The sequence below is a fragment of the Staurois parvus genome, unplaced genomic scaffold (assembly GCF_062004578.1).
Source record: "Staurois parvus isolate SC_StPar_1 unplaced genomic scaffold, SC_StPar_1.0 ptg000130l, whole genome shotgun sequence".
In the NCBI taxonomy this organism is placed as follows: domain Eukaryota; kingdom Metazoa; phylum Chordata; class Amphibia; order Anura; family Ranidae; genus Staurois; species Staurois parvus.
Genome location: NW_028317926.1, coordinates 5,793,248 through 5,819,017, shown reverse-complemented (window position 1 = coordinate 5,819,017; position 25,770 = coordinate 5,793,248). Strand labels below are relative to the sequence as shown.

At 40.1% G+C, this 25,770-nt stretch overlaps 1 protein-coding gene across 1 annotated transcript in view; it reads left to right on the top strand.

The window, feature by feature from the left end:
• Positions 1-25,770, top strand: part of DNAJC13 (DnaJ heat shock protein family (Hsp40) member C13) — a gene marked incomplete at its 5' end in the record, with an annotated part of 109,844 nt that overhangs the window by 34,506 nt on the left and 49,568 nt on the right. The window contains 11 exons of the mRNA XM_089672551.1: positions 2,602-2,737; positions 4,505-4,686; positions 5,452-5,526; positions 7,316-7,435; positions 8,788-8,967; positions 9,064-9,231; positions 10,359-10,472; positions 11,998-12,114; positions 14,236-14,413; positions 19,205-19,296; positions 21,304-21,403. Of these exons, the coding sequence (XP_089528677.1) occupies positions 2,602-2,737; positions 4,505-4,686; positions 5,452-5,526; positions 7,316-7,435; positions 8,788-8,967; positions 9,064-9,231; positions 10,359-10,472; positions 11,998-12,114; positions 14,236-14,413; positions 19,205-19,296; positions 21,304-21,403 (1,462 nt within the window). The remainder of the gene's footprint in view (positions 1-2,601; positions 2,738-4,504; positions 4,687-5,451; positions 5,527-7,315; positions 7,436-8,787; positions 8,968-9,063; positions 9,232-10,358; positions 10,473-11,997; positions 12,115-14,235; positions 14,414-19,204; positions 19,297-21,303; positions 21,404-25,770) is intronic.

Genomic DNA, 25,770 nt, shown 5'->3' with positions numbered 1-25,770 from the left:
TTAACTACTTCAGTTCTTTTATCTGTATCTCCCTTATCGATCATGGCAATTTTTACATTTCAGCTATAGTTCAATTAATTGAGCTATAACTTTGTGATTACTTTTGATACTGAAATAATTAAAGTATCATTTTTTTTTTGAGTCCAAAAAATTAATAGTATATTTAAAGACAAAATAAGCCTTTAACCCAATGGTATGTGGTTCCTGCCAGAATTTCCAAAATAGCCCCAAACTACCTGCTGCATTGCTTTGGTGGGCACGCACCTTCACATTTGGTGGCAATGCCCCATTGTACAACAGTTTTGGGCAGAAATATTCCTAATTATCTCCAGGCTGTTCTTAGCCTCGATTACTCCTGAACCACTTATAGTTCACCTCAACACGTGCCCATCAGACCTGGCTTCCATGCAGTTTACATTTTTGATACAGATAATTACTGCAGCCAAACAAACAATAGTGAAGGCCTGGAATTCTTCTTCTCTTAACATAGTAGAGACCAAGAACAGAATAACTCAGGCAATGATCCATGCTAAAATTGAAGCCACCCTATTGGACAAAGTCTGGAATATGAAATATTGTGGTGGTCCTAGGTAATGCATTTCTTACCTCCGAACTTTGATGAGTCTCTGCTACTCTCCTAAAAGTTTGATCCTGCTATCATTGCCACTGTGCAAGCAAAGATCATCAACATACAATTCCATGGGACCCCCTCCCATCCTTCTTTCTTCTCTTTGTCTCTCCTTCTTGCCCCCTTCCCCTGGTCCTTGTTCTCATTTCCACCTTCCCACTTGCAGTCTTGGACTCTATTCAATAGTCTAGTCTTTCATTGTGTTTTGTTCGTATTCAGATGGTCGTTTTAGCAATATTAAGCGCTTTCCTTGATGTTGTTACTTATGCAGATCAGGAATTTGATCTATTTTTACCTTCCTGTTGATTATAATGTACCTGGGTCCACTATGATTTCATTGTGTACTTGTATAATGCCCTGAAATGTGTTTCCTACATTTTTCTTTGTGTATGTTACATATTTTCAGACTTATTCCAATAGGGTGCATCCTTCAGACTAATGTGGGGATGGACCTTCTGGCTTGTTATCAGTGCTCAGTTCAACATCCTGAATCTCTGATGGTATGGGGGTGCATTGGTAGGTATAGAATAGGCAGCTTGCACATCTGGAAGGACACCATCAGTGCTAAAAGATATGTCCTGGTTTTAGAGCAGCAAATGCTCCCATCCAGATGATGTCTTTTTCATGGAAGGCCTTGCATATTTCAGCAGGACAATACAAAACCGCATACTGCATCTATGACAGCAGCATGTCTTTGTAGTAGAAGAGTTCAGCTTCTTAACTGGCCTGTCTGGAATCCTGACTTGTCACCAACTGAAAATATTTGGTGCATCTTAAAACAAAAAATATGAAAAAGATCACCCAGGACTGTTGAGCATATATTAGGCAAGAATGGGACAACATTTATCTCCCAAAACTCCAGCAGCTGGTCTCCTCCGTTCCCAGATATTTACATAGTGTTGTTAAAGAAGCGGGGATGCTACACCATGGTAAACATGGCCCTGTCACAACTTGCCATCAATTTACAATCATTGCACTGTTTTTTACAGCATTCCAGGTTTCTTTTTTTTTTTTTTGGGGGGGGGGGGTGTATTTATATATACAGTATGTATTTGTGTGTATGTATATGTATATACACACACACTGTGCGGGTATATATACTATATGCATGTTAGAGATCTAATCTAGATACATTGTAACAAGAACATTCTTATAGCACATTTATTGCAATGCTTCATTCTTACAGGAATAAAAAACACAGCAAGAAGAGTGTTGCTGATTAAATCAAAAGCTGTATTTTAGCTCCACTTAGGCTTTAAGGATAGTTTTAACATTTAAACAGTATTAGGTTGCCAGATTGTATGCACCTTATTTTTAATTCTTGGATAATTTTCCTGAAGCGTTACTAAGCCCTCTTATCCCTCTACAACCGAGGACGCTGCCACTTTAGCCTTTGTGTGATCTGCAGTTGTGAGGATGCTGCACCTGTGATCAGTTATGACACCAGGCATTTGATGGATTGACCATTCCATTGAGAGTGTTGTTAGACTCCTTTCACATGGGTGGACCAATCAGGTCTGTCTGTCCGTCCATTTTTTAGGCAGACCTGATCAGATCATCCATTGCGCTCTATGGAGCTGCAGATGTAAACGGATGTGTGTTCGTTTACACCTACCTACATTCGTTTAGTTCTGCTTTAAGGCAATCCGAGACATGAGATTACAGCTGCAAGAGATATTGACCTCAGTTGTAGGAGTTGCTGTTGGACAGAAGATTAATTGAGCAGGTTAGAATTCTTGCCATGCTTGCTATATATTTTCAGACATAAAAATGTGTTTTGTCAACATAGAATTGAATTAAAAAAATGTAAAAAAAATAAATAAATTCTTGGCAAAGATTTTTAATGGTTTAACTGTGCACTTCCTCAAAAAACAACTAATTGATTTTCATTAATTGACTACCTTTTAAAAATATTTTGTTTTGCAGGATGTGTTTAAAAGTATATTGGGTTTTTTCACTTTATTTTTTTGCAGGACATGTTTGAAAAAGTTAATAAAGCTTATGAGTTCCTGTGTACAAAGTCAACCAAAATCGTAGATGGACCAGACCCAGAAAATATAATTTTAATTCTTAAAACTCAGAGCATACTTTTCAACAGGCATAAGGAAGGTAAAATGCTACATCTAATTTACAAGAAATATAGATGCCAAAAGTGTATGCATGTATGTATGTATGTGTGTGTGTATATTTTATTTTCATTCAGTATCATGGTATTGGGAAGTACACTGGTTAATTTTTACAGGTAACTACACTATTGAAAATCCCTTACAGGCTTTGCAAAGAAAATGATCAGTGTTGAGCTTGGCAACAAATTGATCTTTTATTTTTAAATCTACAATAAACAATGTTTTTATATCTATTTATTTGTGCTAGGTGAAGATCATTGATTCTTTGTCCCAGAGAGCACATGGGGCCTAGACCTCCCTCTTGAACGATATTAAAGTGACCGTGTCACAAGAGGATCATGGAGGCTGTCAATGATAAATGCTGTTATGTGATTTGGCTTTGATGTTGTCTGGCCTGGATTAAGTACAAAAAGTATCTGATGATTTTTCTGATACTCATTTAAAGAGTATGTAATCCCAACATTTCATATTCCTGATATGTGCACACTGTTCCAGTGTACTTTTATGAAAAAGTGTCCTGTTCTTTTTGGATTGCTTCCTTTGGTGCTGCACATGTGATCAGTTATAACACCAGTCATTTGATGATTTGACAGTTTAGTTGTGATCACAAGCAACTGTGACAGTTATCATTCACAGCATGCCTTGAACGTGTTTTGGGAAATAGTTAATTCAGTGGGTTTGGTGCCGCTTTCTGTGCACTCTCTGTCCTTAATGGCCATGGAGGCAGCAGTGGGAACCATTGGCTTCTGCAGCTGTCAATCACACCCTGTGAGAAGAGAGCAGGGGTTGGGGTCGAGCCTCACTGTGTGTGCCAATGGGGACACAGAGCGCAGTTTGGGATCAAGCCTACACAAGTTCTCCCATAGCAAGGGGCTTGCTATGGGGCACTTAGAAAGGGGGGGAAGGGCCAGGAGTGCCAGCTGGGGACCCAGGAAGAGGAGGATCAGAGCTGCTCTGTGCAAAACTGTTGCACAGTGCAGGTAAGTAAAACATGTTTGTAATTTAATTAAAAAAAACCCCTTAACAATCACTTTAAGTCAGACACAGCCAGCTAACTAGTGTTTTCGTCATGAAAAAGCCGCTTTAAGCTCTGCCCTTCCTGGCATTTAGGCTAGAGCTTAGGCTTGGCACCCAGTGCAGACTCTGCTTACAGCTTGTATCTGCGGTCCAGGTTCCTTCCTGGCTCAGAGAAACTCATTTGAAGATAGAGCCAGCCACTTGCATGCAACACTAGGTTCTTACACTTCAGTAGTAATGTGTTTTTACATAGTGATGGATATTGGGTTTACATGAAGTATCCTTTGGCTGGATAAAACCACAGACAATCCATATGGAGTCTAAAAATGTGTGCTGTGTTGCCAAAACAAGTTCATTTAGGAGCCTTGAGTCTTGTATATTCAAGGAAGCTGCTATCTTACACTCTGTTTAATCTTCAGTTGCCTTGGTGCTGCACATGTGATTAGTTATGTCACCAGCTAATTGATGGCTTCATAATTCACTTGCGTGTGCAAGCAATGCATTGCTATCATTCATGGCAAGTCTTGAATGTAACTCTTTTGGGAAAAACTGTTAAATTGATAGGGTTACTTCCACTCTAGGCTGATCTGAAAAAATCCTCTTGCATATCAGTAGTAATTGTAGTTTTTTTTTTTTTTTTTTTTTTTTTTTTTAGGTCTTTTATGTTATGCATACTGTAAAAAATTGTGACTATTGAACAATTTGTAAAAAGTGTACTTTTTACTTTCTTTAGACCTTCAGCCTTACAAATATGCTGGCTATCCCATGCTCATTAAAACGATCACCATGGAGACTTCTGATGACCTACTCTTCTCTAAGCTATCTCTGTTGCCTGCTGCCACTGAGCTTGCATTTCACACAGTCAACTGCTCAGCCCTTAATGCAGAAGAACTCAGGAGGGAAAATGGCATAGAGGTACAATATTATTATAAGTCTGTAAACTGCAGAAATTAACCCCCTCTGCCCTGCTATGTTGTAGAAAAATGGTGAGGAGGTGAATGTGTATTTCTGGAGTGCCAATTTTTTTTTTTACTTGTATAACATGTTATACTTGCTCGCTCTGTGCATTGGTTTTCACAGAGCAGCTCTGATCCTTCTTTTCTGGGGTCCTCCGAGAATGCATAAAGGTAAAAAGCCTTGAGCCTTTACAACCACTTTAAAGTTCCCCTGACCACCAGTGATCATGGATTTTGTTTTGGGAGGAAGGGGGTGTGGGGGTAAAGTGCCACTAACCATCAATGACAGCGGGATTGTTTAAATTACATTAGGTTTGAGGGATTTAAATTACTCTGACCAGCAATGATTGTGTGGTTGTTTTTAAACATAAAGAGATGGAAAAAAAACCCAAACAAATTTAGGATCTTCTTTCCTTTTATATTATAACCCCACTGGGTAATGAATACCTTTAAAAACTGTCAGTTATGTTGCCACAACAATGAAAAATTGTCTTATGAAAATGTCCTATATTTTTTTTTTTTTTTTTAGATTTTTTTAGTTTAGAATTTTACACCTCATACTGCTAAATCACTGATTCTTTACCAAATAAAGAAATAGACCGTTGATTAAAATGGCAACTGCTCAGATTGTAACAAGTGTGTTGCTGGTATTTGCTGAAATTAATACCATTAAGAAGAATCAAAACTGCTTTTAATCATAAACTGCATTTGAATATTGCTTTAGGTACTACAAGAGGCTTTTTCACGCTGTGTTTCAGTGTTAACTGGATCAAGTAAAGCAGATGACATGCCTGTGCAGGTAACAGAAAATTGATATTGAGCTTCTACATTGTAGTGTTATAGTTTCATATGAATGTGTTCTTTTTGGCCTCCCTAAGGTTTTGCCTCATAAGTAGCCTGGAGACTGCCAATAGCCAATATTGGTTGCTTTAAATTATTGCTCATAATGCTGTTCATAATGTACACTCACCAGCCACTTTATTAGGTACACCCGTTCAATTGCTTGGTAACACAGATTGCAATCAGCGAATCACATGGCAGCAGCTCGATGTATTTAGCCATGTAGACGTGGTGAAGACGACTTGCAGAAGTTCAAACCAAGCATCAGAATGGGGAAGAAATGCGGTTTAAGTGACTTTGAATGCGGCATGGTTGTTGGTGCTAGACGGGCTGGTCTGAATATTTCATAAACTGTGGCTCTACTGGGATTTTCACGCACAGCCATCTCTAGGGTTTACAGAGAATGGTTCAAAAAAGAGAAAATATCCAGTGAGCAGCAGTTGTGTTGACGAAAATGCCTTGTTGAGGTCAGAGGAGACTGGGCAGACTGGTTGCTGCAACCTTCAGATGATAGGGTCAGAATTTGGCGTAAACATGAGAGCATGGATCCATCATGCCTTGTATCATTAGTTCAGGCTGGTTGTGTACTGGTGTGAGGGATATTTTCTTGGCACTAGCAAGGTGTGCCTAATAAAGTGGTCAGTGACTGTATATGGCCCTTATGTCTTATAAATATATGTCTTATCTTCAACAACTTTTCAAATATTACTATTCCAGGACCTTCAGTCCTAATAAGCTTCATAATATGTATCAAAATTATTTTTAACCGCTTAGTAACCACGCTATAGCTGAATGATGGCTACAGTGTTACCCAGTTCTGGGAGGGTGTCGTATGATGTCCTCCCAGAACGCATCCCCAGCGGCGCACATCCGGCATTCTCCGTGATCGCTGTATCCTACGGACACAGCTGACCACAAGATAAGGTAAAAGGCCAATCACAGCGGCTTTTTACCACGTGATCAGCTGTGTTCAATGACGCAACAGATCATGGAGTACATACAGTTTCCAGTTATTGGTAGCACTTTCCTCACATTTTCAGAGCGTGAGGAAAGTACTGCCGATAACCGGCAGCTGTCACTGAGCAGATCGGCACTGATCATCAGTGCCTCCCATCAGTGCTGCCAGTCAGTATCGCCCATCAGTGCTGCCAGTCAGTATCGCCCATCAGTGCTGCCAGTCAGTATCGCTCATCAGTGCTGCCAGTCAGTATCGCCCATCAGTGCTGCCAGTCAGTATCGCCCATCAGTGCTGCCAGTCAGTATCGCCCATCAGTGCTGCCAGTCAGTATCGCCCGTCAGTGTTCGCCTGTCAGTGCCGCCTATCAGTGATCATCATTGCTGCATATCAGTGCAGCATCATATGTGCCTCCTCATCAGTGTCCATCCGTGCAGCACCATCCACATCAGTGAAGGAGAAAAATTACCTGTTTGCAAAATTTTATAATGGAAACAAAGGAAAAAAATTTTTTTTTTTGTTTATAGTGCAAAAAATGAAAAACCTAGTGGCAATTAAATACCACCAAAGAAATCTCTGTTTGTGTGAAAAAATGATAAACTTTCATATGGGTACAATGTTGCATGACTGCACAATTGTCATTCAAAGTGCGACAGCGCTGAAAGCTGAAAATTGGATTTAGCACGAAGGGGGTATAAGTGCCCGGTAGACAAGTGGTTAAATGTTAATATACTATATGAGGAAAGTTATTTTGCTTGTTTCTTTGACTCTTTAAATACCTATTCATTGTCAGGTGTGTGGACATATATGCAAGTGCTACAGTGTTGCTGCTCAGTTTGAAGAATGCAGAGAGAAGATTATAGAGATGCCAAATATCATTAAAGACCTCTGCAGAGTTTTGTACTATGGCAAGGTAAGGCTGTGTTATCCTATTAAACATGCAGCCCAGGCTTTATAAGCCTTCGGTGTTACTCAAATCTTTCCTATTTCTAAACCGACTGAAACATGGCTATGTAAAGATGTAAATCCTGTATAATAATAATAATATCTAGATTAAGCTGAGTAGTAATAGATATTGCTATAATTTTGTATTCACACTTTTTAACTGTATCAGTGTTTAAGTAGTAATAAACTAGGGATTAGCAACCAATTGATGCTAGTATGCCAAGAAATGTTTGGCCTCAGGTTCCACCCCTTTCATAGACATTCACCACAATTAACAATCTGACAGTCAGATTTTGTTTTTGTTTTTTGTTTTTTTACAGTGTAATCAGATTGTAGGCTAGTTTTACAAACTTGGTTTCAGGTTGTTTTTGTTGTCTAGGTCTTGCTGGGGATATTTTAACTTACTCCCTGTCTTGGAGATGCAACAGGACATAAGAGGAAATTTTCCCACCATTTGTGGAATTGCCATATTATGACAGTTTCTCCAGAATATTTGCCCCGATTGGAAGATTTTTGCTGTCATGACAACATTGAAATTTAGCCTTTGCTTTTCGTCTTGTTGATGTTGATCACCAGGACAAATACAGGGGTGAACCTCCGCAGCGGGGTGGACTCCTTGCAGTCTTCCTTTCTCCACTGTATCTGAATCTTTGCTTTTACAAACACTTTATCAGGTAATTCCATTTTTGCATCCAGAAATGAGAATGTTATCTCTCAAAACCCTCCAGAATCCTCCGGTCCCTGCTGCAGTTGTTTGCTATTTAGTAAATTTCACAGTCACCAGTGTGTCTGCTTATTTATGGATTTGTACAGTTTTTACCCTGCACAAAGCCCTGGAGGCTGTGTATCAGAGCAATCATGGCAATGGCAAGCTGCATTTAGTCATCGTGGTCATGTGAAAATCACTGCTTTCTTTTGGGACAGTAGAGCGAAGTGATTCACTCTCAATAAGCCCTCACCATTGCAAGCATTGTTCTGTTATACAGTCTCCGGGGCTGTGTACGGATAAGTAAATTGGCAGACATAGGCATGGTGAACTTGATAAATAGCAAATGAGTGCAGTAGGGATTGGAGGAGAGTGAAGCGTGTTGAGAGACAACATTTTTACTTTTTAATGCAAAAGTAGAATTAGACTAAATTGGCTTCCAAACAATAATAAATTATGGGTATTTTTCTTGCTACTTTTAGTTTTGTCATTTTCATAGAATCTATTTCTGCCACTGACATACAAAGTATAGTGCATTTTTTGAAAAATGTGAGATTAATATCACTGCAATATGCCTTTTAATCACCATAAAATATATTTGATTTTGTTTCCAGAGGGTCCAAAGATTAGCTGCACAGGCAGTGGAATGCGTTAGTTCCTTTGCTGTGGATTATTTTCTTCAGACACACTTGTTCCATGCAGGGATTTTGTGGCATTTACTTATTTATCCTTTCAACTATGACTTTACCTTGGAGGAGAGTGGAATTCAGAAGAATGAGGACACTAATCAACAGGTACTACCATATAATGTGACCTGTTGAGAGAATGAGTTAAATAATTGTGTTTTCAGAAGGTCTCTGATTGGTGCATTATTTCTGTGTGCATAACAGGAAGTTGCCAATGGTCTTGCCAAGCTCAGTCTTCATGCAGTTAGCCGATTAGGTGGTTATTTACCTGGAGAGTTGACAACACCAGAAAACCCTACAATACAGAAAAGCTTGGCTGGGATGCTCACCCCTTATATAGCTCGGAAGCTATCTGTGTCTTCTCCTGCAGAGGTACTATATAGTACATGTCTATGGACGCATCTGTTGTCTAATAATCATGGTTGTTATATGTTTTATGTTATACATGAGTATTATAGGTCACCTTTTCCATTATTTTCTACAAGCCCGGCTTTAGTATTTGTATTAACTGTGGTTATGTTTATAGTATGTCTCTGATTAGCCTAATACTAAACTTTGATAGTACCAGGTGTGTGTGTTCCTTTGTGACACTGTTCCTGAAAATTATAGGTAATTCTTTTGCTTTTTGCCATAGATGCCTGAGTCATAAATACAAATTTTCTAAACTTAAAACTTTGTTATTGATGTATTACAAATAAATATTTAAAGTGATTGTAAAGGTTACTATTTTTTTCAAACAAACATTTTATATGCAGTCCTCAGATTTCGAACAGAATAGGTTCTGTAGGTTTTTCCTTAAGTTGAATTTGTATGTAAGCTGGAACAGGTACAATTTTTAAGTGTAGCTCCAGCCAATAAATTGTTACATTTTGGATAGCTTAGGGAAGGGTTAATTGGCCATGCAGTGATGTGGGATTGCAGACAGCTGTGCTGGACAAGAGGTGGCAGCATGGGGTGAGCAGCAAGATGGCTGCTTGGCAGTTTCTGGGATTAGTGTGACATCATGCTGCCTCCGTTCTTGAGTTGTATGTAAGTCAGATGTTTGTAACTCAGGAAGTGCCTGTAGATTTACTTGCTCCGTGCTGTGGTTTTTCATGGAGTGGCCCCGAATTTCCTTCTGGGGTCCCCTGCTGGCACTCTTGGCCCCTCCTCATCTTTGGGTGCCCCCATTGTAAGCTGGGCTGTGTGCCCCCCTCTCTCTCCTCACAGGCTTTGACTGACAGCAGCAGGAGCCAGTGGCTCCCACTGTTGCCAGGTCTCCATTGAGAGGAGAGAGGGAGGAATGCTGCATCTAAATCGGTCTTAGGCAAGTGTTGGGGGAAGGGGGGGGGGTTGAGATTTTGAAAGGTATTTTTTTTTAACCCCAATGAAGAGAATACATTAGGGTAAAAACCTTTTACCGTAATATCCACTTTAACGGAAGGGATGGATGTTTATGGCAGAGCCCATCACATCACCTTGAAAGTATGCAAGTTTATTTATTTTTGTTTTCATTGCAGATCCTAAAAATGCTGAACAGCAACACAGAAAGCCCCTACCTGATATGGAACAATGGCACAAGAGCAGAGCTGCTGGAGTTTCTTGAAGCTGAACAAGAAAGCATGACAAGAAGGGTAACACACATGTACACACAAAACAAAAGACCATTTTCCACATAATATTTGTTGCCATGCAAATAGTAAAACCTCTCAGGAATATGAAGTCTATAGTATAGGGTTATATGTTAGCAATAGATCTTTTAAAAATGTCCCCGAACTCTTGAATAAGCAGCATCTTCTTGCTGAGAAACTGAGTAAATTCTTGGAAAAGGGAAGGACTTCTCTGTTATACGTTGTTAGAATCAGCTGGGTTAATTGTCTTAAAAGATAAGTTCACCTTTCATAACATGTTATACCGATAGGGTGTAACATATTACGAATGGACCAGCCCCTGCACCCCCCTAATCCCTGTTGCAACAACTAGCAGAGGATTTTCTCCCCCTGCTAGCTGTCACAATTTTAAAAAAACGTAGCCGTGCAGGACTCCACCCACCGCCCTTGTCACTCATTCACAGTATTCTGTGAATGAGAACACTTCAAGTTCTGACAGCTTTTGCAGCTGTCAGCTTGTAGTTCTCAATGGATTACTATGGCGTTGTATAGTGCTGTGGTAGTTCCTTGAGTCTTCCTTTCAGTAAGTATCTGCTTGCCCGTACAGTATGTACGAGCACACAGATACATTAACAGGTCAGCAGGTGTCTTGCATAGCACCAGCTATCGCTGGTACAATGCTTTAGAGGCTCCAGAAACAAAAAAACAATAAAGGCACATTTTTTACCTGCAAAAAAATGTGCATTTGTAATTTTTTTTTTTTTTTGAATGAACTTCTACTTTAAATGCAAAAGTCAAGCGATCATGGCAAATCTAGATTTAAAGAATGTTTTTTCATGGCCTGTATTGGGGATGAGGTTGAACGTCCTTTTGAGCACCTAAATCGCTGGTTTATTTCCCACCTATAGCACATGTATACAGATGGACAGGATGCTGGTGACATCAGTGCCCTTAAATATGCCTGTATTTAGCCAGTAACATTGACTAAGTAAGGGCATGTATCCATATAAGGGCACCGATGTCACCAGCATCTTGCCGCTTTGTTTACGTGTACTGCTGGGCAAGGAATGTCATGGCCCACAGCTGAATGGAGCCAGTAGAAAAATAAACATGATTTAGATGTTCTGATAGAGGTGAGTTTGGAGGACACCAAAACTCATCTCCAGCCTGTATCATCTTTTATATTTTGTCTTACTAGTTACAGGTCCATGACTTTAATTGTGGATTTCCTTAAAGCTGGCCATACCCTATACAATCTGATTGAACTATTTCTGTATAATCTCTTTTGGATTGATCAAAACTTTATAATATGGAGACAGATCTAATCAATACTTTCAGTTTCTATCCAATCAGGCAGGCTCTCATACCACTTACCATACCAGGCTGATGGCAGATCTGATGGAGATTGTATAGTGTATGGTCACGTTGGTCTTTCAAGTTTAATACATCATTCAGTTTGTCTATCTGGCTTCCTGTCTAGCTACTTTATATTAACACCTTATTTACATTATACATTTTCTTTGCTGAGTATCTATTTGACCTTTTTTAGGGGGAATGTGATAAAAGCTATGGAGCCGACTTTGTTTTCAGTGATCATGCCAAGGAGCTCATTGTTGGAGAGATTTTTGTACGGGTATATAATGAACAACCGACATTCCAACTGGAGGTGAGTGCTTTCCAAACAAAACTGACTGTCGACCTGAGATGGTCAGTAAAGAATATCTAGTATCAGTTTGCATACTGAGGCCACGTAATGACATACAGGGAAACGTTACACAATATTCTGGGTAGTGCCGAAAAAACTTTACATTTGAGAATTATTTGTACAAAACATACTGTAGATCGCTTCCATTTTCTTAAAGACCCATTAACAAATTATCATTGTCCTTTTCTACTCCTGTTTGGTACTAGTGAATACATCTCTTACTACACTAGAGCCCTAAGTACAAGTTGGGAGACTCTCAGCAATACGTAAATTGTTTTCTCCAGGAGATATGGAATCTGGTTAATATAGCAACTTTCAGGCATTCCTGCCCTTTATATTTAGCAACCTGCACCATGTAGTAGAAATGGAGGTATAAATACTCCTGTCATAAATAGAATTAGATCTACAGTTGTGTTCAAAATAATAGCAGTCAGACATCACTAACCTGATCAATCACTGTTTTTGGTAGAAATTATATTTCTACATGGCAAATAATTTGCTAGCAGGTGTAGTAGAGTAATAGAAATCCAACAGACCCAACAGTCATGACATGCATGCTGCTGATTCTGTGTAATTGAATCACTAAATGAAAGGGGCATGTTCAAAATAATAGCAGTGTGGAGTTCTACTAGTGAGGTCGTTCATTCTTTGAAAAACAGGTGGCAATTATTGCCCTTATTTAAGGAAGGAAGGCAGCAAATGTTGTACATGCTGGTTACAGTGCATCTCTCTCTGAAATTCTGAGGAAAATGGGTCGTTCCAGACATTGTTCAGGAGAACAGTGTACCTTGATTAAAAAGTTGATTGGAGAGGGGAAAACATATAAAGAAGTGCAGAAAATGATAGGCTGCTCAGCTAAAATGATTGCAAATGCTTTAAAATGGCAACCAAAACCTGAAAGACGTGGAAAAAAGTGAAAAACTACCATTCGAATGGATAGAAGAATAGCCAAAATGGCAAGGACTCAGCCAACAATCAGCTCCAGGAAGATCAAAGAAGGTCTAAAGTTACCTGTGAGTACTGTTACAATTAGAAGACGCCTATGTGAAGCCAAGCTATCTGCAAGAAGCCCCCGCAAAGTCCTACTGTTGAAAAAAAGACGTGCTGAAGAGGTTACAATTTGCCAAAGAGCACATTGACTGGCCTAAAGAGAAATGGCGCAACATTTTGTGGACTGATGGAAGTAAGATTGTTCTTTTTGGGTCTAGTGGCCAGAGACAGTTTGTCAGACGACCCCCAAACACTGAATTCAAGCCACAGTACACTGTGAAGACAGTGAAGCATGGTTACGCAAGCATCATGATATGGGGATGTTTCTCATACTACGGTGTTGGGCCTATTTATCGCATACCAGGGATCATGGATCAGTTTGAATACATCAGAATACTTGAAGAGGTCATGCTGCCTTATGCTGAAGAGGAAATGCCCTTGAAATGGGTGTTCCAACAAGACAACGACCCCAAACACACCAGTAAACGTGCAACATCTTGGTTCCAGACCAACAAGATTGACGTTATGGAGTGGCCAGCCCAATCCCCGGATCTTAATCCAATAGAAAACTTGTGGGGTGACATCAAAAATGCCGTTTCTGAGGCAAAACCAAGATATAGAGAAGAACTCTGGAATGTAATCCTAGGCTGGAATACCTGTTCACAGGTGCCAGAAGTTGGTTGACTCCATGCAACACAGATGTACAGCAGTTCTCAGAAACAGTGCTTATACAACTAAATATTCATTAAGTGATTCAAAGGAAAGCAAAATTTTCAAACATTTTTCAGTTTATATAGTGAATGTTTGAGTTTGTAAAGAAGAATACAAACACTGCTATTTTCTTGAACAATCTAATATTCACTTTTCTTCAATTTTTTTTTTAGAGGAACACAAATTTGATATATTTTTCTTCATGTTTTGATTTGGAATAGAATGTGTAGTGTTCCCAATGCATTTGTGTGTATGGAAATAAAAGCTATTAGAAGGATTTTGAGCTTTAATCACTTTTTTCAAAACACTGCTATTATTTTGAACACAACTGTATATATGTGTTGTATATATGAAGCTAACATGCATTTGCTGTGTATACAGGTCCCAAAAGCTTTTGCAGCAAGTCTGCTGGATTACATTGGATCTCAAGCACAGTACCTTCATACGCTAATGGCTATAACCCAGACTGGCAAGGTGGAGTCTGATCAGCACGTAGACAGACTGCAGAGGGTTGAAATGGCTTTGGAAGCACTAAGGAATGTCATCAAACACAACCCTGGTAGGAAGGTTGAGGGGCTTTTTTTTTGTCATTTTTTGATTTACAGAATGAGGCTACTCTGTATTGATTTTTAAGATAAATTCTTCTAGTTATTGCTCTAGGAAGCAATGTGTCCTGAACTATAATGGTGAGATTGCTGTGCGGTCTCAAGTGTTAATTAACATGACCACACCTGTTGTGTTCTTGTAATGGATGTCTGCTTCTTCAGTGATAACGAACTAAACCAGATCTCACAGCATCTTATTGCACAATGTGGCAGTTCTAAAAATGGGGAAAAACCATGCTGATTTGTTTGTTTTGGTGAAGTTGAAATCAGGTCATACTTTCAAAACTGACAATGCAACCACAGTGCAGACACATTTTATTGACTACAGGGACTAAATTGGGGTCCCAGTCTACTTGTCCCTCATGATAATATACTTGTTCTGATAAAAAAAAAAAATAGTTTTAACAAAAACCGTATTTAAATCTGAGGTGCTTTAAGAATTTCTGGGGCTTTTAAAAATGAAAGGACCTTTATAGTGACTTAAACTTTTGATGTTTTTAACATTGTCCTGTTTATCTCCTACTCACCTCCCTGCTTGTCTCCAGCACCGCAGTGCAGTGCATCTAGAAAGTATTCACAGCACTTAACTTTTGCCATATTTTGTTATGTTACAGCCTTATTCCAAGATGGACCAAATTCATTTTTTTTCCTCACCATTCTACAAACAATACCCCATAATGGCAACATGAAATAAGTTTGTTTTGAAATCTTTGCAATTTATTAAAAATAAAAAACCACATGTACATAAGTATTCACTGCCTTTGCCATGACACTCAAAATTGAGCTCTGTATCCTGTTCCCACTGATCATCGTTGAGATGTTTCCAGACCTTGATTGTCCACCTGTGGGAAATTCAGTTGATTGGACATGATTAGGAAAGGCATAAACCTGTTTATATAAGGTCCCACAGTTAACAGTGCATGCCAGAGCACAAACCAAGCCATGAGGTCCAAGCAATTGTCCCTAGACCTCTGAGGCAGGATTGCATCAAGGCACAGATCTGGGGAAGGGTACAGAAAAATTTCTGCAGCATTGAAGGTCCCAGTGAGCACAGTGGCCTCCATCATCCGTAAATGGAAGAAGTTTGGAACCAGGAATCTTCCTAAAGTGGGTCGCCCGGCCAAAGGGAGAAGGGCCTCGGCCAGGGAGGTAACCAAGCACCCGATGGTCTGCAGCACTCTAACAATCAGGCCTGTATGGTAGAGTGGCCAGATCGGAAGCCACTCCTCAGTAAAAAGCAAATGGCAGCCCGCCTGGAGTTTGCCAAAAGGCACCTGAGGGACTCTCAGACCATGAGAAACAAAACTCTGTGGTCAGATGAAACAAAGATTGAACTCTTTGGCCTGAATGCCAAGTGTCATGTCTGGAGGAAACCAGGCACTGCTTGCCAGCTGGCCAATACTATCCCTACAGTGAAGCATGGTGGTGGCAGCATCATGCTGTGAGGATGTTTTTCAGTGGCAGGAACTGGGAGACTAGTCAGGATGGAAGGAAAGATGAATGCAGCAATGTACAGACAGCCTTGATGAAAACCTGTTCCAGAGCGCTCTGGACCTTAGACTGGGGCAACGGTTCATCTTTCAACAGGACAACAACCCAAAGCACACAGCCCCCATAACAAAGGAGTGGCTACGGGCCAACTTTGTAAATGTCTTGGAGTGGCCCAGCCAGAGCCCAGACTTGAATCCAATTAAACATCTCTGGAGAGATCTGAAAATGGCTGTGCACCGACACTCCCCATCCAACCTTGAGAGGTACTGCAAAGAAGAGTGGGAGAAACTGCCCAAAAATAGGTGTGCCAAGCTTCATGATCAAAACAACCTGAGGCTGTAATTGGTGCTAAAGGTGCTTCAACAAAGTGTTGAGCAAAGGCGGTGAATACTTATGTACATGTGAGGTTTTTTTTCGTTTATGTGTATTCAATTGTAAAAATTTCAAAACTAACTTCTTTCACGCTGTCTTTATGGTGTATTGTTCGTAGAATGTTGAGGAAAAAAATATTAATCCTTTTTGGAATAAGGCTGTAACATAAAATGTGGCAAAAGTTAAGCGCTGTGAATACTTTCTAGGTGCACTGTAAGGGTATCTGCTGAGCAAGTAAATAAGGGTCCAGCCCCTTTCTGGAAAAAAAAAAAATGTATTCCTTCAGGTTACCCTCGCACATGGAAGCACTAGGTTGCTCAGTACTAGCACCTGCTGTGCAATCAAATTAAGCTTTGGTGTCCGCTCCTTTGTGCCCCGTTCACACCCGGGAGTTTTGGGATTGAGGCACAATCTCTGCAATTCTGCCCGCAATCTCAAACCGCACTCCAATCGCAAAACACGGTTTTAGGTGTCATTATTTTTAATGGTACCTAAAACGCGGTGAGGTTTTGCTGTGATTGTTGCGTGATTTACTTGCAGCAATCACGGCAAATCACATTGCATGAAGCTTGTTGCCAAAAAAAGGAACAGGAGCTACTTTTTGGCGACAAGCTTCATGCAATGCAATTTTCCACAATTGCCGTGCAATTAACTGTACAGCAATTCACATCCTGTGAAGCTTTTCGCTCAAAGAAGGAGCAGTAGCTTCTTTTGGGTGACAAACTTCACCCAGTGTGATTTTGCTGCACCACAATTGTGGCAAAATTGCACTGCGGTTTAGGTGCCATTGAAAATAGCACTTGAACCTGAGTTTTGTGATCGCGTGCACAATTGCAGCGATTCTGCTGCAATCACAAAATGCTCAGGCGTGAATGCAGGCACCCTAGTTCATACATATGTGATTCTGGATGCATTTTCAAACTCACAGAATCCCATGACAGGCTAGATAATGTGTCCTTATTAAGGTGGTTCAAATAGATGCGATGCCATTACAAAAAGTGTGTGAGTTTGCAGCAGTGCATTCCAGACTCGCAAGTGACAGAGTAGAGTGGCATGTGGAGATAAGTGTTCACATAGGATTGCTATTGGCAGAAGTTTTTGCATTGAAGTCAGTGGGAGGCATTTTTGCATTGAAGTCAGTGGGAGGCATTTTTGCATTGAAGTCAGTGGGAGGCGTTTTTGCATTGGAGTCAATGGGAGGCGTTTTTGCATTGGAGTCAATGGGAGGCGTTTTTACATTGGAGTCAATGGGAGGCGTTTTTACATTGGAGTCAATGGGAGGTGTTTTTACATTGGAGTCAATGGGAGGCGTTTTTACATTGGAGTCAATGGGAGGCGTTTTTGCATTGGAGTCAATGGGAGGCGTTTTTGCATTGGAGTCAATGGGAGGCGTTTTTGCATTGGAGTCAATGGGAGGCGTTTTTGCATTGGAGTCAATGGGAGGCGTTTTTGAATTGGAGTCAATGGGAGGCGTTTTTGAATTGGAGTCAATGGGAGGCGTTTTTGAATTGGAGTCAATGGGAGGCGTTTGTGCATTGGAGTCAATGGGGGGCGTTTTTGCATTGGAGTCAATGGGAGACGTTTTAGCACTTGGAGAGAGAGATCCTATCTGTACTAAAATTACACAGGAACAGGAATGACATTGGGATTTCAGTACACATATATTTCAAACTCACAGAATCCCATGACAGGCTAGATAATGTGTCCCTATTAAGGTGGTTCAAATAGATGCGATGCCATTACAAAAAGTGTGTGAGTTTGCAGCAGTGCATTCCAGACTCGCAAGTGACAGAGTAGAGTGGCATGTGGAGATAAGTGTTCACATAGGATTGCTATTGGCAGAAGTTTTTGCATTGAAGTCAGTGGGAGGCGTTTTTGCATTGAAGTCAGTGGGAGGCGTTTTTGCATTGGAGTCAATGGGAGGCGTTTTTACATTGGAGTCAATGGGAGGCGTTTTTGCATTGGAGTCAATGGGAGGCGTTTTTGCATTGGAGTCAATGGGAGGCGTTTTTGCATTGGAGTCAATGGGAGGCGTTTTTGCATTGGAGTCAATGGGAGGCGTTTGTGCATTGGAGTCAATGGGGGGCGTTTTTGCATTGGAGTCAATGGGAGACGTTTTAGCACTTGGAGAGAGAGATCCTATCTGTACTAAAATTAAACAGGAACAGGAATGACATTGGGATTTCAGTACACATATATTTGAGAACCGAAGCTAAAGAGGATGCATGCCCACAGCAGGGCTAAAAGTAAAATAACGCCACCTGTCTGGTTTCTGTAACTGCATGTCCTGGGCATTGGGAGATATAAATCGTGCATCCCTGCGAGTCTTGTCTGCCACCTTGTAGTTCATTGACACTTCTTCCAGCTTTCTAACAGCTTGTACAGAGGTACTTTGCAAGAAACCTTGAGGACATGTTTGCAAGAGCCTGACATTGCACAATCCCCTGATCATGGGTGCTAGTCTTTGCTGGGGGAAAAATAATAAATGCACATTTTTTTTTCTGCAAAATATGTGCACTTATTTTTCCCCAAAGGTGAAACTTATCCTTTAACTAGTTTATAATTTTTACTACAGATTCTTTCTTTTTTCAGTGCTTTTTTAAATTGTATTTGTGTGTGCATTCTGTTGTGCTTCTTATAGGAACAGAGGGCATACAAATTATTTAGATATTCATTGTGCACAGCAAACTATGACTGCAAAAATATGCATAGAACATTATTGTACTTTTGCCTACATAGGTTCGTGGATGACTTTATGAATAGCCTATATGGAAGAATGTTTGCGTTTGCTTGCCTATGTTGGCATGCAATCCATTCATAACATTTTGGTTTTCTCTGATTTTTTTTTTTTTTTTTTTTATCAGAATTATTGTTTTTTTCAGGATCAGAAACTGAATGTATTGGCCATTTCAAGTTGATATTTTCTTTACTGAGAGTCCATGGAGCTGGGAAGGTTCAGCAGCTTGCACTGGAGGTAAACGAATATTATTTAAAGTAAACCTGTTGTGAAAGTCCAGTATATCTCCTGGATTCAGCTAGACGTAAAGCTGAAGTTTAGTGAAATTGAAAAATAAAAAGCTATTAGGGATTGTACTTAACATCAATGAATATTGCCCCATGTGTGACAAGAACTTGTTAAATGCAGAGTATACCTGCTATTTTTGTGCTTCATTCGTAGAAGCCATACTATGAAAAACCCTTTAAGATCGGAAGGACAGGCAGATGAATGAAATGTCTGCCTACTACAATCACTGAATTGTTTTAATTGTGGGAACTAATAGTACAGCTTCTTTGACTGGAGAACAGGCTGGAAAGATCGGATGTAGTTGGCACGTGACGAGTGCCTGTCACAGGTGTAGCCACTCATATTAACCTCCAAAGCACAGAAAGATCACTGCTTCAGGGGTATCCAGAGGCAGAGGACTTTGGATTTCAACCAAACACGGCAGCCACCAGCACATAGGTCACTCTTTGTTGATGGTAAATACAATCTTTGGTGCAGTTTAAAAAAATAAATTTAAGGCAAGAGTCTGCACATAATCTGCTTCATTGTCAAAGATATATATTGTGCAGATCTTGACTTGTAGGAGTTAGGATCTCTATAAAGTGCAAGAGATTTAGATACGCTAAGATTAGGATATCAGGCTTTAAAGTGTATCTAAACCGCAGAACAATTTTAATATACTGCAGATTACAAGTTTTTAGATTTGGCGTCTGCATTTGTTTTTTTTTATCCTTTATTTCTACCTGCCAGTATTACACTTCCTGTCCTTCGATGACAGAGCTTCTTTGCACAGTATTTATGAAAGAGCAGGATTGTTGCCCTAGGCGGCTCTCTGCTGATTTAAACCAAGTAGCATTATCTGCCATTTCAGAGTTCTCACCTGTGAAATATATAAAACCTCCCCCCTTTATTATGGGAATTAAAAGTGGTGGGAATTAAAAGTGGTGGGTACCTCTTCTATTCTCCATAGTATAAAGGTGAAGTGATCTCTAGTTCACAGCATTCCAGCAGGGCAGATAATTCAGCTTGGAATTTTTGGTGCAGCAAAGGTAGAGCGTGCACAGGATATTAGGTGTGCAATCGATTTCTTTCAGGATCGGCAAGTATTTATTTATTTTTTTTGCACTTACAGAGATAAAACATGGGAAAATGTGCTTATATTGGGATGATGTACTGAACATGTATTTTTTTTTCCTGCCGTACACAGTAACCTAAATCTGTCTTGATAAATGTTTTGGGGCTGCAAAACTAGCTTCCTTCTGTAAATGCTAGTTGCCTATCTTACCCACTGACTTTGATAAATTCTGATTCTGGACCTTTAACAAGCATGCATATTAGGGAATTCAGAAGGCCTTTTCTGCACTTGGAGTACTGAAGCAATAGGACCAGCATGACAGCCAGACTCAGACTGTGATAGAGCGATAAAAGACCGCTGATCACTCCGTGTTTGTTGAGTAGAGCGTTGGTCAGCTCTCTGCTAGGCCCCTTCAGTGCTCACTGGAGCTCCAGGCTGTGGAGAGTGCAGGAGCAGCTGACTCAAGCTCTCAACGGCTCACTGAGAGGCAGCGCCAGTTGCTGGTCCAGTTATCTGGGTGGATACCAACTTTAATGTTGGAATATTTCCAAAGCCTGGTTTGGCTGAGTGACATCCGCTGACTGCGGGCTTTAGTCCACTGTTGGTTGAAAAATGGGTCACAGGAGTGACCCAAACTGCACTACTGTGATCTCCAGAAGTACAGGAAAATAGCTTTGGCTATACTTCTCATTTAATGAAAGAGCTGCTGGTACAACCAGTAAATAGAATATGTAAGCATGCCCTAAGGTTTTGTTACATCTGCTGCTTGTGAATTTTGGGTACACTTTATTTTTTTTTTCTTCACTTTCCATTGAGCTACTTTATGGTGATTTATAAACTGTGCAAATGAACTCTGATTTTTATCAGCAAAAATTTTTAATAAAGTCTTTTGTTTGTGACAGGTGGTCAACATAGTCACCAGTAATCAAGAATGTGTAAATAACATTGCAGAAGCTTTGGTACTATCCAGTTTGTTATCACTGTTGCATTCATTACCAACAAGTAAGTACTGCTGCAACATCTGTAGAATTTAAAAGACTGGCAGACTTCAAACTAAAAATATGGAAAGGGATTCTGCATCTATAAATATGCCACTTTTCGTTTTTAAGTGCTTTCACTTGGAAAGATTCACCAGATCAGACAACCTTTGCTAACATTTAGCAACATTTCTTATTTTTACTACTCACTTATTTTGTAACTTGGTTCTGGTCACATTTACTACACATTTGCTGAAAACTTTTTACTTTGATTTTCTACTTCAGATTGAAAAATGTGCACATTTCACATCACAATGTTTCTTCTTGGAGCCCCATTGTTCAGGAGTTCATGGAGTAAATCCTGCATTAATTTTAATATTTCCTTTAAATATATATGTTGAAGGGTGCCTTCTGTTCTGATATGCAGGGGATCTGTGAGCTGATTCCCTGCTGAGCAGAGTGGGCGGATGACAGGTCTATGTCCGCACAGTTTGACAGATCCCCTCTTAGCTCTGTGGGAGGTTGGGAGTATACAGACTCTGCTGTCAGTTTACATCTGGCTGCTTCCAAGTCAATCCACCCAAATGGAGCAGGATGTAGTCGTCCTCCATTTATTTATTTATTTTTTTTTAGTGGGCCAAATCAGCCCAGAGGTAGGCAGTGTAATTGGACACAAGTCTGTTTAACCGTGCCAATCTATAGGAATGCATGGACCTTTCAATCGGTTCCACCTGGAAAACTAACAAGTGGACATGATTGGATCGCCCATGTGAAAAACCTTCGGATGCTGGAGACTTGGAGTGAGGCAGTTTAGACATCACTGGGTACATTGCTAAATGTAAAATATTCATTTTTATGCAGGTCATGGTATATGTAGTATTGGTCAAATTATGTATAGCTAGACTTGTTGAAGACATTTCACAGCTTATGCAAGCCCATTATTCATTTGTAATGAGCTTTTGCATACCCCAGGATTTAGAGCCACACTGGTAAGGCAAGCCATAGATATAATATACTATATTATATTACATGATATTATATTATACTATTTTCCATCTTCCCACCACAGGTGGAAGGAAAGAAAATTACTTGATTTACCCATCAACACAGCCAGTTTTGATGGGGGAATCTTTCACAGCGCTGATGTTCTCTGCTGGAGGGGAGCCTTCCCTGCTGACAGAACACAATGATCAGTGCTAGAGGCTATAGCCTCCAGCAGTGATGGTATGCAAAAACTCCCAACAGGCTGGTTGTACGGAATTCGATTGATGGATTGACTTCAGTACAACCAGCCTGCCCATAAATGGATCTAATTTTGTCCGGCCCTACTCAACCGGCCAGGTTTCGGACCATATCTGTGCCTGGCTTAAATCACCTTGGGATGTGTCCATAAGTTGCAAAACATCTTCAGCATTACAGAACAAGTTAAATTGAAACAATCCTCTACTTCTAGATACATTCATTTTATTATGCTGTATGTAGGGATTCCTATTTTGAGAAAATACTTTCAAATCCGTGCTGAAGGGCATGCATGCTGATCTCCGCTTATAAAAACAAAACAAAACAAAAAAAACAGAGACATATGCAGAAAGAAAATATAGAGGAGATTTACCAAAACAGAATTTGGTACAACTGTGCATAGTAGTCAGCTTCTAACTTCAGCTTGTTCAATTAAGCTTTGACAATAAAACCTGGAAGCTGATTGGTTACTATACACAGCTGCTTCATATTCCTTGTGCACCAGTTTTAGTAAATCTCTCCAAAGAAATCAACATTCCAAGTGCTGATTTTATGTTAAAAACGTAGGATTCGTTTTAGGCCTCACGCACATGGGCATAAAAAAATGCTGCTCTTACAGGTGTGCAGCATATTTTTTATGCCTCTAGGCACAGTTGTAGGTTAGCCTATGTGGCCATGCACATAGGCACTTTTCAGCCAACGGTGGACTAAAGCTCGCAGTCAGCTGATGTCACTAAGCCCGCAATCAGCTGATGTCAGTATTTCAAATGCAGCTATTAGAGGCATAAAAACATGCTCCGAAGCTGCATTCAGAGAGGCACTTTTGAGTATGATTTAGGCATGTATTCAGTCTTTGCAGATGACACCAAGCTTTGCAGTGGAATAACGTCCTTAAAGGATGTCTCCAACTTACAAGCCGACCTCAATGCACTGTTCAATTGGGCAACTATGTGGCAAATGAGGTTTAATATTGATAAATGTAAGGTTATGCCCTTGGGGGCTAAAAATATGCATGCATCATACATACTAGGAGGGGTACAACTGGGGGAATCAATGGTGGAGAAGGATCTTGGGGTTCTGGTAGATCACAAGCTTAATAATGACATGCAATGCCAAGCTGCAGTTTCTAAAGTGAGCAAAATCCTCTCTTGTATTAACACTTGCCTACCGGGCACTTATACCCCCCTTCCTTCCCAGGCCAATTTTCAGCTTTCAGCACTGTTGCACTTTGAATGAAAGTTGCACGGTCATGCAACACTGTACTCATATAAATTTTTTATCTTTTTTTCACACAAATAGAGCTTTCTTTTGGTGGTATTTACTCACCACTGGGTATTTTATTTTTTTGAAAAAATATATAAGTGAACAGCGCAAACATAGACCTCTACATCAAATCAATATACAAAGTGCAAACATATATAAAAAATTAAATAAATAGTGAAGTCCATCGAAATTAATAAACATAAAATTCAAAAATAGTTTGTGCAAACAGAAATTTTCAAATTCTTCTTCTATAATAAAGAAACTTCCACCTTCCACCCGTGAAAACCAACATCAAATGCACTCACCAGATTAAGGTGAATGAAACGCCTTTTAGGAATTTATGGGATCCTAAACCCTCTTTGGTATCCACTCTATAGGAATCCTCACCTCCAGCATAGACTCCACCATCAACTCCACCATCCAACCAGGGAGAAAAAAACTCAGATAGTGTAATATTGCAAAACACCATTCATAAGTGAAATCAAGGATTAAGGCCACTCACATTATAATCACTTTAAAAAGGCATATTTATTAAGACCAGCTTCTTTCCAGATGAACAGTAGATGTAAGGCAACCTCTCACAGAATCTCACATCACAGCTCCAGAAACCTGGAGCTGTGATGTGAGATTCTGTGAGAGGTTGCCTTACATCTACTGTTCATCTGGAAAGAAGCTGGTCTTAATAAATATGCCTTTTTTAAAGTGATTATAATGTGAGTGGCCTTAATCCTTGATTTCACTTATGAATGGTGTTTTGCAATATTACACTATCTGAGTTTTTTTCTCCCTGGTTGGATGGTGGAGTTGATGGTGGAGTCTATGCTGGAGGTGAGGATTCCTATAGAGTGGATACCAAAGAGGGTTTAGGATCCCATAAATTCCTAAAAGGCGTTTCATTCACCTTAATCTGGTGAGTGCATTTGATGTTGGTTTTCACGGGTGGAAGGTGGAAGTTTCTTTATTATAGAAGAAGAATTTGAAAATTTCTGTTTGCACAAACTATTTTTGAATTTTATGTTTATTAATTTCGATTGCCTTCACTATTTATTTAATTTTTTATATATGTTTGCACTTTGTATATTGATTTGATGTAGAGGTCTATGTTTGCGCTGTTCACTTATATATTTTTTACTATTTGTGTTGATCACATTGCACAGCAGCAGGATAGAACCTATAGTAGGGTGTTTCACTAGGCGCAGGAAGAATTTTTTAATTTTATTTTTTTGCACTATAAACAAAAAAAGAGCAAAAATTTGAAAAAATATTTTTTTTTCTTTTTCTATTATAAAATTTTGCAAACAGGTAATTTTTCTCCACTGATGTGCATTGATGAGGCAGCACTGATTAGCACGGATAGGCGGCACTGTTAATGCTGCACTGCTGGGCAGCACTGACTGACGCCACTGCTGGGCAGCACTGACTGACGCCACTGCTGGGCAGCACTGACTGACGCCACTGCTGGGCAGCACTGACTGACGCCACTGCTGGGCAGCACTGACTGACGCCACTGCTGGGCAGCACTGACGGGCACTGATGATCAGTGCCAGTCTGTTTTCTGAATATTGCCTGTTATCGGCAGTACTTTCCTCATGCTGTGACAGCGCGAGAAAAGTGCAGCTGATAACCGTCAACTGCATTTACCGGTGATCTACTGTGTCATTGTGTCATTGATCACATGGTAAAAGGCAGCTGTGATTGGCCTTTTGCCACATGACATGATCAGCTGTGTCTATAGGACACAGCGATCACGGAGATCGCCGGGTGCATGCCGTGGAGGGCACAATCTGAGAGGACGTCATGTGACGCCCTCCCAGAACTGGGCACGCAGTTGCCAAGTGGTTAAAAGAGGTATAGACTCCAGAGAGAGAGATATGATATTACCCCTGTACA